General features: G+C 36.2%; 1 protein-coding gene across 11 annotated transcripts in view; it reads right to left on the reverse strand.

The window, feature by feature from the left end:
* The window catches only part of LOC126970612 (putative uncharacterized protein DDB_G0289263), a 32,432-nt gene extending 24,436 nt beyond the window's left edge, over positions 1-7,996 (reverse strand). For 5 of the 11 annotated variants that reach the window (XR_007730670.1, XR_007730671.1, XR_007730672.1 and 2 more), the window contains exons 1-7: positions 7,667-7,994; positions 7,113-7,218; positions 6,328-6,504; positions 3,381-3,478; positions 2,514-2,723; positions 1,997-2,146; positions 1,212-1,784 (exon numbers count right to left, since the gene is read on the reverse strand). Coding sequence is in view for 8 of the 11 variants with exons in the window: in XM_050816636.1 (XP_050672593.1) it covers positions 1,212-1,784; positions 1,997-2,146; positions 2,514-2,723; positions 3,381-3,478; positions 6,328-6,504; positions 7,113-7,218; positions 7,667-7,801 (1,449 nt within the window). In the remaining 3 variants the exon portion in view is untranslated. Of the gene's footprint in view, positions 1-1,211; positions 1,785-1,996; positions 2,147-2,513; positions 2,724-3,380; positions 3,479-6,327; positions 6,505-7,112; positions 7,219-7,286; positions 7,425-7,666 lie in introns of those variants that run through there. The other 6 variants (XM_050816632.1, XM_050816629.1, XM_050816631.1 and 3 more) reach the window with 4 other exon arrangements.
* Between the last annotated feature and the right edge of the window lie 5,243 nt (positions 7,997-13,239).

Consider the following 13,239-nt stretch of genomic DNA (forward strand, 5'->3'; position numbering starts at 1 on the left):
TGATATAGTAAACCTTAAGGAAAGTACAAAATTTAGTCTAGCCATGACTCAATTAAAGATCAACCTGAAAGAGTAGACGAATTTACAACCGAATTTATCATTAGTTTCAAAATACCAGACTTACCACCACACGAACTTAAATTGAAAATAAAATGCGTTACTAATGTTGTTGCGTAATTTAAACATGGAATTTAGTTTTGAAATCTCATAATAAAGGCAAAATTTGTTACTGGTGCACAATCCGAAATAGAAGTCCATAATATACCAAGGATAACTCTTGACTCATCAAAAGGGCAACTACGATGCACCATACCGCGTCATCAATTTCCTGTTAAATCTACATTTTGCATGACTTTCCAGAAATCCCAAGAGCAAACATTAGAATTTGTTGGGGTGGACTTTAAAGTCCAGTCCCGTCTTTATGCATGGCATCTTAGTAGCATTTTCTAGAGTTAAAGCGACCAACTACGTTAAAAGTCCATCTTCCCAATGAAAATCCTCGAAATACCCGCAACATAGTATGGAAGGAAGTATGAGATAAGACCCGATTTCATACGTCGTACTTAGGTATTTTATTGATAAACTGTATTTTTTACACTCGTGGTTTTTTATTTAAATAACCAAAAAATACTATCCATATTTCATCAGTACGAATTTCGCACCTAAATATAATTTCAAGATTTATCAAAGAAGGAACCGAGCGGGTCGTCCAGATACTGTTTATTTAGAATTAATGAACTTATTTAATCTACCACATTATTTGATGATAAAACACAAAATCATTACTAAACCATGCTGTAAATGTATTAGCATTAGTAGACAAACATAATCTATTAAAATAGGTATAAGTTAAAAATCATCTTGAGAAATCTGTGAGTTGGTTTTCCACCTAGTATCATAATCACTGTTATTCCTAGCACTTTGTAACATAAAAGTGAGGAGGGGATCCATGTACGCGTTTTAGGCTATCATTAACACACTTTCTTATTAAATAGCATATGGAAATTTTCGACAAAATACGTACAATGGGGTTTTGCAAGGAATTTTTAGTTAGATTGAATCATACAATTAATGCTTAAGCAAAATAATAGCATTAACAGGTAAGTTTCATAGGTATTTACACGTAAGATAGTGCTTAGTTTTTAGTTATGAAAGTACGTGCATGGAGCTATCAATGACAACATCAACACACACATCAATACTTCACGCACCAAAACTTGCTTGCCGTTGTTGGTGTTAGAATCTTTAGCTTTATTCTTAATTTCCTCAATAATAGCAATTTTCTCAACACACGACGTTATATTTTTTCTTAAAACTTCATTTAAATGTTGATCATCTTTATCTGATTGAGTTTCAAAATAGGGTCTTGATTCTATTTCTTCGATTTCAACTCCATGTGATTCTTCATGTTTAATTGTCTCTTCCGCAACAGTTTGCACTTCATCTTTTGGTTTAGACATCAAATTCTTATTGAGCTGCTGATTTTCCAAATTTGTCACTTTTTTGAGATGACTGTTACAAGCAGATCTTGAATCATTGTTATTTTTCACATTGTGTGGATGTGTTCCTTGATTTGCTACATTATCTTGGACATCAACTTGGTTTCGGATTTCATTACTATTATTGTTGTTATTAGAAGACTGAACATCACTTTCAGCTAGAGATTCTAACATATCAGATGTCTTCTGGAGTAGCAAATTTTCTAATTTTTTCTCACTTTCTCTTAATTTCATTATCATTTGTAACAATTCATCATATTCTTCTTTGGTATGTTCAATAAAGGCCTATTTAGGAAGTTGATTGTATGAACATTAGGAATTTAATTAAACGAATTATGTTTTTTCACTTTATATGTATAATGTTATTTTCGCCAATAATACAACTTGTAATAAATTGATGCCCCCGACAAATTATTGCAAAACAGATCATTTATGAATTATACAATAGATATATTTGGAATATATAACAAAAACAATTAAAATTAAAGATCACCTACCTCATCTTCTGAATTACGCATAGTGTCAACAAGTGTTGAAGTAACTCGAATGTATTCCCTTATCTGGCCAAGTCTCCTTTCAACAGCCTCAGCATCAGGGCAGGTAGCCGCAATTGCTTCACCCAAGGCACGGGCGGACTCCCTATGTGACTGAATATAACATTTTTATTAGCCTAGAAAATCTTGGTACAAGTAAGTGTGACTATAATATGGAAAAAAAACTGTTAATGGATGTATCATTATAACCACCTCGGTGTTTAACATTTAAGTTCGAATTGTTATTATATTATATTATATATAAGGTACTCTCTTCAATTCAAACCCTTAATTATTATGGAATTCAAAATTATTAGTAGTAGCATTCCATCAGTATTTAATAAATGTGGATAATTCTTTGACACATAAGGAACATATGAGGAACATGGGTGGTTGTGATTACTTAACTGGTGACCCACTATTATAAATATTCAAATAAAAACTGGATTTAAGATTGAAAGTGTATAAAAAGTGCACTTACATGATTGCTTTCATTAGAATTGCTGAAACCTGCAAGTCCTTGATCATACATGTTGTTCATCACATTTATTGTCTTAGTTCCATTCTGTGGGTTTGAGTTTGATGGAGCTGCATTATTATTATTTGTATTGATATTGCCCTCAAACATATTGTGATTTGATCTTATTAAATTTAAGTTTCTGATTAAATTTTTTCTCCTATAGTTTGGATTCTGAAAAAAATATATCATTTAGTTTGTGTGTTCATAAAGCACAACAGCTTGCTAAAAAAATTTTCTCCACTGTCATTGGCATACAATATACAACAACATCAACTAGACTCACAATCACAATCAAAAATAGTCTGAAGCAAAACTCTACTTCAGACTATTAGGCAGAGATTTCGTTCAATTGTGTAACGTGTATAGTTACATAAATATCCACTGTGCATCATCAACAACATCTATCAAAGAGAGTGTTGAAAAGAGCTTTTGAAGCTGATTGACTCTGCACAATATGTTATATATATTCAGATACCATCCTCACCATTTCATAGAATGGCATTCATCCCAAGGCATCTTGTCTCCCTATAAATAATATAAATATAATAAACTGTGGATTGACCATCAAAGCCTCACAATACATCTGTGATACATGCTTTATTGTCTGGTATAATTGCTGGATGGTTTTCACTTTGTATCAGGTGATTTTCATGATATCCTAATAATAAATGCTCCCCCTCTAATCTGAATAAAAACAATTTGTCCTTCTACCCCCATAGTTTTTTAATTATTAACTTCAAACAGCTAGGCTTTAAATAAATTACAATTTACATAACAAGCAGAAAGTGTAGGAAATAGGAATTTAGTCAACATAATTTTTAAACTTACATTTAATGACTGTGTAATATTCCCTGCAACAGCATTTGGAGTTGTGGGGTTAACTATCATCACTGCAGCCGCTGCATGGTTTGAGTGTGGTATCAAACCTAGCAAAAACATTCAATTAAAAACAAAGTATTGAGATACCAATAATGAGACTTGACTAGATGGTTACCAATAATTAATTTATGTACCAAATTTTTAATCAAGATTTGTAAACAATATAGTTTGTATCTTAAGGTTTTAAAAATAAGAAGGGGTGACACTGAAAGTTTTTAGAACTGGCCAGTTAGAAACATTTCTATTGAAAACTTTTATTGAATTTCAATTTTAGAACTGTTTTTTAACCTAAAGTAGTAAATTGCATCCATTTGTCATTTGTTTTTGTGAATTGGCGGCAAATCTAAAACTCTTGTTACACGTGAAAATGAACCTAACGCAAGAAAATTTTCGGTCAATGATTTATTATGACATTCATTGTAGGCTTACTCAACAACAAAGCTATGATAGGTTGCAATTCGCATTTCTTATTGAAGCCCCATCTCGTGCCACTATTTACAATTGGTTTAACGAGTTTAAGCGTGGACGTAGCAATCTCAATGATGATCCGCGTGAGGAACGTCCTTTAACAGCGACTACTGAAGATAACATCAGTGCTGTGCGACCCATGATAGAGGAAGATATGGGAGTGACCTACCACCAGATACGGGCAAGTATATGCATTGGTATGAGTCAAGTTCAAAAAATATTACACGAATATTTAGGCGTCAAGAAACTTTGTACCATATGGATTCCCCACTACTTTAACCGACGACCAACAGCACCTTTGCATGGATTGGTGTCGCCAAATGTTAGATAAGTTCAACGGCGGTGACTCAATTACTGTATTTGACATCGTCACAGTTGATGAAAGCTGGAAATATTGCTACGATCCCAAAACCAAAAGACAATCAGCTCAGTGGGTGTTTCCTCTCGAGGATCGGCCATCTAAGGTAAAGAAAGTAAGAAGTCATGGAAAAAAGATGATTGCCGCAATCTTTGGTCGGAAAGGTCATTTCGCGACAGTTGTGCTAGAAGATGGAAAGACAGTTACTGCAAACTGGTATGTCTAAACAAATATGTTTGAAGCGTTTAAGCAAAAAGCAATCATATTATCGTGAACTATAATGTCAAGAAAATGATATATATATATTTATTTATTTATTGTTATTATATCGTAATTAATTTAGATATTTTTTTGCACTGCAGGTAACGCTAAAGAAGTATAGAACTTACAACTATCAAAGTTAAACCTACTGAAAGTGTGTTTCATGATGATTAAAGTACCTAAAGAAAATTCATTGGGATTTATCAATTTATTAAGGGTTTTACAAAGAAGAGTCGTTTTCCAATCGTATTAATCGCTAAAAATATAAAATAAAATGAAAAATTAAAACCTGAAGCAAAACAAAAAATTAAAAAGTGTTATTTTTCAGTATTCTCTCCCCGTGCATGGATAACTGCCAGCATCCTTGTATTCAACGAGTCTGACGATGTAATCTTGAGAAAATGTATTTTACTCCTCTTCAATTCACATTCACAGCTCTAGACTTGTTAAAGCAGGTACCTAGGCTCGAACCCGACGTTTCAGCTTATCCAATAAGTGTTCTATTGGAATCAAGCCCGGGCTTCTAGCTGGCCAATCCATTGTATGAATGCCGACTTCGCGTAGATACTGGTTCACCACGTGAGCAACACGACGCCGAGCATTATGATGCATCAATTGCATATCCTGTCCAATATATTCTGCGTAAGGTACCACATGGTCAGTGAGGATTTCAGTAATGTAGCGATGAGAAGTTTAACGACGTGCATAGCCACTGGCCATCGGTTCGATGTATCTGTATACGCGGTTAACGATATGCCACCCCAGAGCATTACAGATCCTCTCCTCCATAAGCAATAGTTTCCTCGGTACAACACTGAAAATAATATTCTCCAAGGCGACGATATACTCTCTGTCGCCCGTCACTTCCATGTAGACTCGGGTGAGTCTCATCAGTGAAGAGAAGATGACCCCACCTCTCTAACGTCCAATCCTTATGCTCTCGAGCAAATTCAAGCCGAGATCGACAGTGGGCTCGATCTGTTGCAACTCTCTTTGGAGTCAGGTTCCTTACAGCTAGTCTTCTTCTGACGGTATCTGAGCTTATGACCACTTAGCATTCGGCACGCAGACTTTGTTGGACTTGAACTGCAATGAGGCGGCGATTTCGCGGAACAATAAGTAGGACATAACGATAATCTGCCGATGATGTAGCCATAGGTCTGCCCATACCTGGACGCCGATCGAATGTTCCAGTGTCTCGGTATCGTCTGTAAGCTCATTGCACTGTAGATCCTCTGATTTGAAGTCTTCAATCTACAGCTTGAGCTCCTGCCTGAGGTGTCATATCCATTATTGACCGAAAACAGTAGCAAAATTACGCGCGCCAGATCAAAAGGTTAACAAAAACTAAGGAAATTATTAGAAATATCAGAATACCCTCATTGTAGTAAAACGAACTCCAATCGCGATCTCTATTCAAAACAGAGAAAGTCATTACCATAGCGTTAGTTGCTTGATTGCAATGTGAATTGTCAGTACTTTAGAATAAATTTATAGTCATTTTAATCATCATGAAATGTACTTTCTGTAAGTATTATTAGTAGTTGTAATATTTTTCTTATACTTTTTGAGAAAATCGAGTCAGAGATAGTTGGTGGCCTGGTTTATTTGCTGTCCAGTGTAAGTATATTAATTTTGTATTTAGACTAACACATTGGGATTCTATATAACTCCTTCCTTTGTTCGCATTCAATGCAAGAATATTCATAAAATTTTTTGTTCAAATTGTTAAGTAATAATAAATAAGTAATTATTATTAATTAACAATTCAACAATAACTTAATTTATTTAAATAAGATATTGATTTACCATTTTGCATTTGATGTGTGTAGGGATGCAGAGAGTGAGAGCCTGAGGAGCTTGCATCATCGTTGAGGTCAACAGAGTTAATGTGTTCTCTATTTTGTGCAGTTGGTTGGTGGGCTCGGGGCTGGGGTCTTACTGGCACAAACCGGCCTAATCCACTTTCAAAAGTAACAGAATTATCTACAAAAAGTAATTAATATTGAGATCACACATTTGAATTATTTTCTTGTAGTATCATAAATAATTTAAAATAAAAACTGTAATAAGGGAGAGCTATTATTATTTCTCAACAGTAATAACTGAAAATCGCATAACCTGGATGTTTATATGTCCTACTATTTCAAAAATGTCATAATCAATTTGTTATGTTTTAAAGTGATAACACTCACTTCTGGAATTAACACACATTATTACACAAATGAAATTTGAAAACAAAGTTGAATTTTGTAATTAAACTGATAAAATTTACAAAACTGACATCTCAAGTCAATTTCCTAGTATGCAAATATTGGGGTTGAGCAGGTTACCAACTGTAAAGTAGATCCTGTTGATTTGTTCAATGCATGCAAGATTTTATCAACGATATGTCACTCAAAAGGTTGGCTCAGTTGGTAAGAGTGCTCACACGGGACCCGAGACAACGCAGGTTCCAATCACACATCATTCACAAAATTTTGTTTTGTCTGGTAATTACTTTTTAAGAGAAAATATTATTTCTACTTATTAACAATTTCATTCTCTTGCCCCAAACTATGTAAATGGATAAAATGTTTTAAAATAAGACATACCCAGATCAATTAATTCTTGGTCAGATGTATTATTTGTCTGCTTCCTGGATTGATTGGAATTTCTTCTAGGGTTATATTCTGATACAGGTACCCAATCCAAAGAGGTCTAAAAATATAAACTTATTACAAACAAATAGAGAAAGTAGCACTCATAGAACTCTTCTACATTTATACCTTCTTTTTACTTGGTTTAGATAAACAACTACCCATAGGTCATTTTATACTGCAGTGATTTATAATTAATATTTTTTGTATTTATAGATAAGATGGAATTCTATGCACAGACAAATGTCTTATAGCTCACTGATGATTATTGGCACTCATCCAAATAACATGGTAGTCTTTTACTAAAAATATAACTCGAGCATTGGCTAACTAGTTAGTCAGTTGTTAAAAGCATATTCACGACTCAAGTCACTAGTGTAAAAATAATAAATTGTTGAAAAATAGTACCTAGAAATTGAAAAATTATTGATATCAATGACTACTTTTTTCTTATTCATTGAGTCAGTTGTCTACAATTTATTTGAATACAGGCATAAGTTACAAATTACCGTCACCAAATTTGATGCCATATCTCGTCTTGTTGGAGTCACTGCTTCTTGTGGAACATTGCAGTTGTTTCGAACTTTAGTTTTAGGTATGGTACCCGTATGGTTTGGGTGTCTTTCTTTATTACCAGGTGCCATTTTTATTGTTGCATCGTCTTCACTAGGAACAGTAGGTAGGCGCTGTTAGAGTACATTATTTTCGTTTTCATATGTAATGTCTAGATAATTCAATCATAGTAGCGACCTTATTATTTTTCGTTATTTAATGTTCCTGAAATTCAGCCACAAACTTGACCAGTGGTGTATAGCCGTAAAGGCTGAAGTCAACCACAGAAGTCAACTTTAAAGTTTGACATTTGAGTGTTGACTGTTGAGTGAACCGTGAGTGTTTACTGTTTATATTTTTTTTGAGTTTTGAGTGTTGACCTAGTTAGAGTAATAGTGTTCTGATTGTATCGTATCGGATTGGCGAATAGGCTTTGGGATTGGCGAATAGGCTTAGTTATACGGTTAAGAAAATTAGATGGTTACTGGTTAACTGACATAGATACGGCGCGATTAGTATACTTTAGTTATTTTCATAGTATTATGTCCTATGGTATATAGTTATGGGGCAGTGCAGCCGATATTAATACCATCTTTGTGCTGCAGAAGAGGCTAGGTCCTAAAGAATCATTAAGAGAAAAATAAAAAAATAAACATTTTGACAGTTGCTTCTCAATACATTTTTGATAATGTTCTGTATGTTCATAAGCACATTGAGGAATTTTCTAGAAACTGTGACATTCATAATGTTAACACGAGGAACAAACATAAACTTGTTATGCCTACTACTCGGTTCAGTTGAGTTAGTAAGTTTTTTATTGGGCGATGTAAATGCTTCTACAATATGATCCCAGAAAATGTATAAAACAAATGTGTAACGAAATTTAAAAGAATTGTTAAAAAACGTTTGTGTAGGAAAGGCTACTATAGCATAAATGATTTTCTTAATGACACCACGGACTGGGAATAAAGCGAATACCCTCAGGCTCTTTAATTATAAATGTTTATTGTACGATATCACATTATAATCCATATTTTATATTAAAAAAAAAGCCCGCTGAGTTTCTTGCGCCCATTCTTCGCGGGTCTGAGGCAGTCTCTTTTGAATGGGTGGTAGAAAAATGTTAAATTTACTTCAATAAATATAATAATAAATTGAATTTTAAGTAAAAAAGGATTTAAAATTTTATTGACGTTCAAAAAGTGATTTTAAATCTTATTTTGAAAAAAAAAATATTTGAAGTTGAATTTGTGGTGTTGACTGTTATTTTTTAGATATACCTTGTACCTCAGAGCTCGGCGTAATAATATAAACCCTGGAGTGAAATAGTAATTAAAATCTACATCGTTAAGGTAGAAGGCAGAAGTACTTCACAAAGTCACCAACACCTAGACACGATTCCGACTAACGGTCCCAACAACCTATATAATATGGAGACGCGCTGGATTCTTTCCAAACAGATATTCACCCACACCAACCTTGGATGTTGCGCGGGAGGTTAATGCCCTTTTACCCACATCCATCAAATCCGGTAAACCGAGTGTGTGAATGAAATAGACTAAAGAAATGAACCATTTCATCATGCGCACCTATTCCTACATCACTTAAACAGAGAATTGCAGATCAAAGAAGAGCAATTGTAAAAAACAACCTTTTTAAATTAGGAAACTTTAAATCGAACTAAAGAAGAAATAGAGTCACAACTAGAAACAGAAAATGAAATCCATATTAACAGTAGTGTATGAACAAACTTTGTTATTCTGCGTTCTTCTAATCAACCAATACCAAACACACAGCACACCCCGCGATCAAACACATTCACATATAATACTCAGTCACTACTCACATTACATATCTTTACATTCACATCGGAAGCTCATTCCATAACTTTGTAGTGCGAGGAAGAAAGCTCCTTGAAAACCGGACTGTGGAGGACCGCCACACATCGAGATGGTGGGGATGATATCCTAACTTGTGGCGTGTCGTGCGAAGGTGGAATTCCGCGGCAGGAATCAGGTTAAACAGCTCTTCGGAACACTCCCCGTGATAAATGCGGTAGAAGACACACAATGAAGCGACGTCTCTACGCAACGCCAAGAGATCCAGCCGTTCACAGAGCACTAGGTCCCCGACAATTCGATGAACTCTGCGTTGCTAATGGATCAAATGGATCGAGCTGATACTGGGGTGCGCCAGACCAGAGATGACAGCAATACTCCATGTGTGGCCGGACCTGCGCTTTGTACAGCGCTAGAATGTGGGCCGGCCTGAAGTATTGCCGTGCTCTATTAATGACCCCCAGCTTCTTGGAAGCCAATTTGGCTTTGCCCTCTAGATGGCCACGGAATCGGCAATCGCTCGAGATTTCGAGACCCAGTATTCCTATGCTAGGCGAGGCTTTAAGGGAAGTGTTGTCGAAGAGCGGTGATACGGCAAATGGGGTTTTTTTAGTGGTAAACGCGCAAACTTGAGTCTTCTGGGGATTAAAATGGACAAGGTTCAATTTACCCCATTCCGCGACCTTCTCAAGAGAGGACTCGATAGAAGACAAAAGTTTCTCCCGGCACTGGTCGACGATTTCCCGAGAGAGACCTGCATGGCCCGTGTATACGGCATCACCAGTGCTGTCGTCTGCATAGCAATGTATGTTGGAGGTGTCCAACATATCATTGATATGCAGAAGAAACAGCGTGAGAGATAGCACACAGCCTTGGGGCACTCCATCGTTCACGGGCTTGGGATTCGAGCAATAACCGTCGACAACGACCTGTATGCTGCGCCCAGTGAGGAAGCTGGAGGTCCACTTGCATAAGCTCTCGGGAAGCCCAAATGATGGAAGTTTTGAGAGGAGCGCCTTGTGCCATACACGATCAAAGGCCTTCGCTATATCCAGGCCAACTGCCAGGCCTTCCCCCTTGCTTTCAATAGCCGCCGCCCATCTATGTGTTAGGTATACCAGAAGATCACCAGTCGACCGACCATGTCGAAAGCCGTACTGCCTGCCGGTCGTTGATCAACTGGTGACCCTCAAGGTATAGCAAGAGCTGGCGGTTAATTATGTTTTCCATGATCTTGGAGAGCAGGGAGGTAATAGCAATAGGCCCGTAGTTTGCCGGATAAAAACTGTCTCCATTTTTTTGGATCGGATGGACAAGGGCTGACTTCCATGAGTCAGGGACTTCGCCTTTTGAATAAGAGTGCCGAAATAAACGCGTTAGCACCGGTGTCAACTCAGGGGCACACGTTCTAAGCACGATTGGAGAAATGCCATCCGGCCCGCTCGACTTCCTGACGTCGATGGGCGGCGGCTATTGAAAGCAAGGGGGAAGGCCTGGCAGTTGGTCTGGATTTAGCGAAGGCCTTTGATCGTGTATGGCACAAGGCGCTCCTCGCAAAACTTCCATCATTTGGGCTTCCTGAGAGCTTATGCAAGTGGACCTCTAGCTTCCTCACTGGGCGCAGCATACAGGTCGTTGTCGACGGTTATTGCTCGAATCCCAAGCCCGTATATGAGTATGTATAAAAAGAACTATAAAAAGGGAATTATAGAGTCATACAGTGATGCTGACCATGCAGGCGATATTGGAACTGGTAGTTCAACCTCTGGAATACTTTGCATATATGCCGGCAGGCCAGTCACCTGGATAAGTCAGAGGTAGCAAAGCGTTGCAATTTCGACAGAAGCTGAAGTGGTTGCTGCCAGTGAAGCCGTGAGAGAATATGTTTGGTTGACTAGATTTATCGGAAGTCTCGTAAAACTTAAGGGTCTGCCTAACTTTCAAGTGGATAACGAAGCAGCTATAAAGGTAGCTCAGAATCCAGAATCTCAAACAGAAGAAATGTTGATAAATTTAGAACAGCACTAACACAATATTCAGGCATGTACCCACTAGTCAGACCAAAATTACCTAAACTTAGATACAGTTCTCACCTATTTCAACTAGTACATATATTTAATAGTGATATCCTGCCCCTTTTATTTTTGACGACAAAAAACTAACTGACTTACAATATTGTATTGAGTAGCCTTAGTTATCTGTGAATAAGTAACTATAAGGTCACAGAATATATTAGAAGTCCAAGGCCTAAAGACTGTTTTAAACCACCATGGCAAGGAACAGAAAAGTAAGGAACAGTTAACAATTGATTCGACTATTCACAACCATGCGACTTCAAAAAATAGAAACTTACATTGCACATAATATTATATAGATTATAAAAAAGCTTTCGATAGTATTCCACATTCGTGGTTGATAAAAATATTGCAAATAAACAAAATAAACCCGAAAATAATAAACTTCTTTTATAATAGTATGTCGAGATGAAAAACCACACTTCATCTGACCGCGGATTGAAACAACATCACAACCAAAGAAATAGCTACTAGAAAGGAAAGAGAAATCGAGAGCGGACGACTCGCACCACACCCATTAAGCATAATGATTTAGACCCAAAATCTGCAATAGAAAGACTTACCATCAAAAATAATATAGGGGAAGGGGCCTTATTGATTAGAATCATCTGAGATGTCAAAAACAAGTCGAAAAATTTAAAAGCTTTTTTTCCACTTTAAATCACAGACCAGCGAAATACATAAAGACGTAGTTCAAAGTAATCTTAACTATACCCCACTAAATTTACACGAAGACCAAATAGACCAGGCTCTCAAAATACCGGAAGTAACGATCGTCACGGCCGGCATCCTCACGACCTAGAACAAGCACACATTAAAACCACCGCCTTAAACAAATGGCTTAAAATAGGAAACCTTTCCCCAGAAACCGAAAGATTTATAATAGCGATTCAGGACCAAATAGCCAACACCAAAAACTATAGGAAATTCATAATCAAAGACTACTCAATATCGAACAATAAATGCTGCAAATGTCACGTGTCAAAAAACAATTTATGAAAAATTCAACAAATCACTGAACTGAAGGATGAAGTTGCTAGAATCTGGAACCAAAATGAAATAAGCATAATTCCAATAGTCTTTTCCATCATTCCAAACTAACAGACTAAACAAAGGCTGAGAAAACGTATCAAATATAAAAATAATATATACATAAGCCTTTATTCTGATGTTAACTGAGTTTGATTACTTACAATACTCTAAAACAAACATTAAAAACAAAATAACTTATTCTAGTAGTTGTAGGTATTTTATTTTTATTTTTTATGAATCTGTTTGCCAATCGCCAAAGGCCTCCAACCGTTTCCATTCGCGTTTTACTTGAGCCACTAATAATTGAGCAACGGTACCAATACAAATAATATTATGTATGATTAATAAAGATTTACCACATATACGCTACCTACACTTTAAATTTCACCCATAACTCTTAAAGTAGATAATACTACATACTAGTACATTCTGTGGATTATCAAATTTCATTAAGGAAATATATAATTAAACGTCCCTGAATTCAGGGTAGCTCATTCACGTAATACAGGCAACACTTATTTGAATTGCTGCCAACATAACGGTATAAGAACTATAGGATGAGACGCACCATACCAGACTACACTT

The sequence above is a fragment of the Leptidea sinapis genome, chromosome 21, assembly GCF_905404315.1.
Source record: "Leptidea sinapis chromosome 21, ilLepSina1.1, whole genome shotgun sequence".
In the NCBI taxonomy this organism is placed as follows: domain Eukaryota; kingdom Metazoa; phylum Arthropoda; class Insecta; order Lepidoptera; family Pieridae; genus Leptidea; species Leptidea sinapis.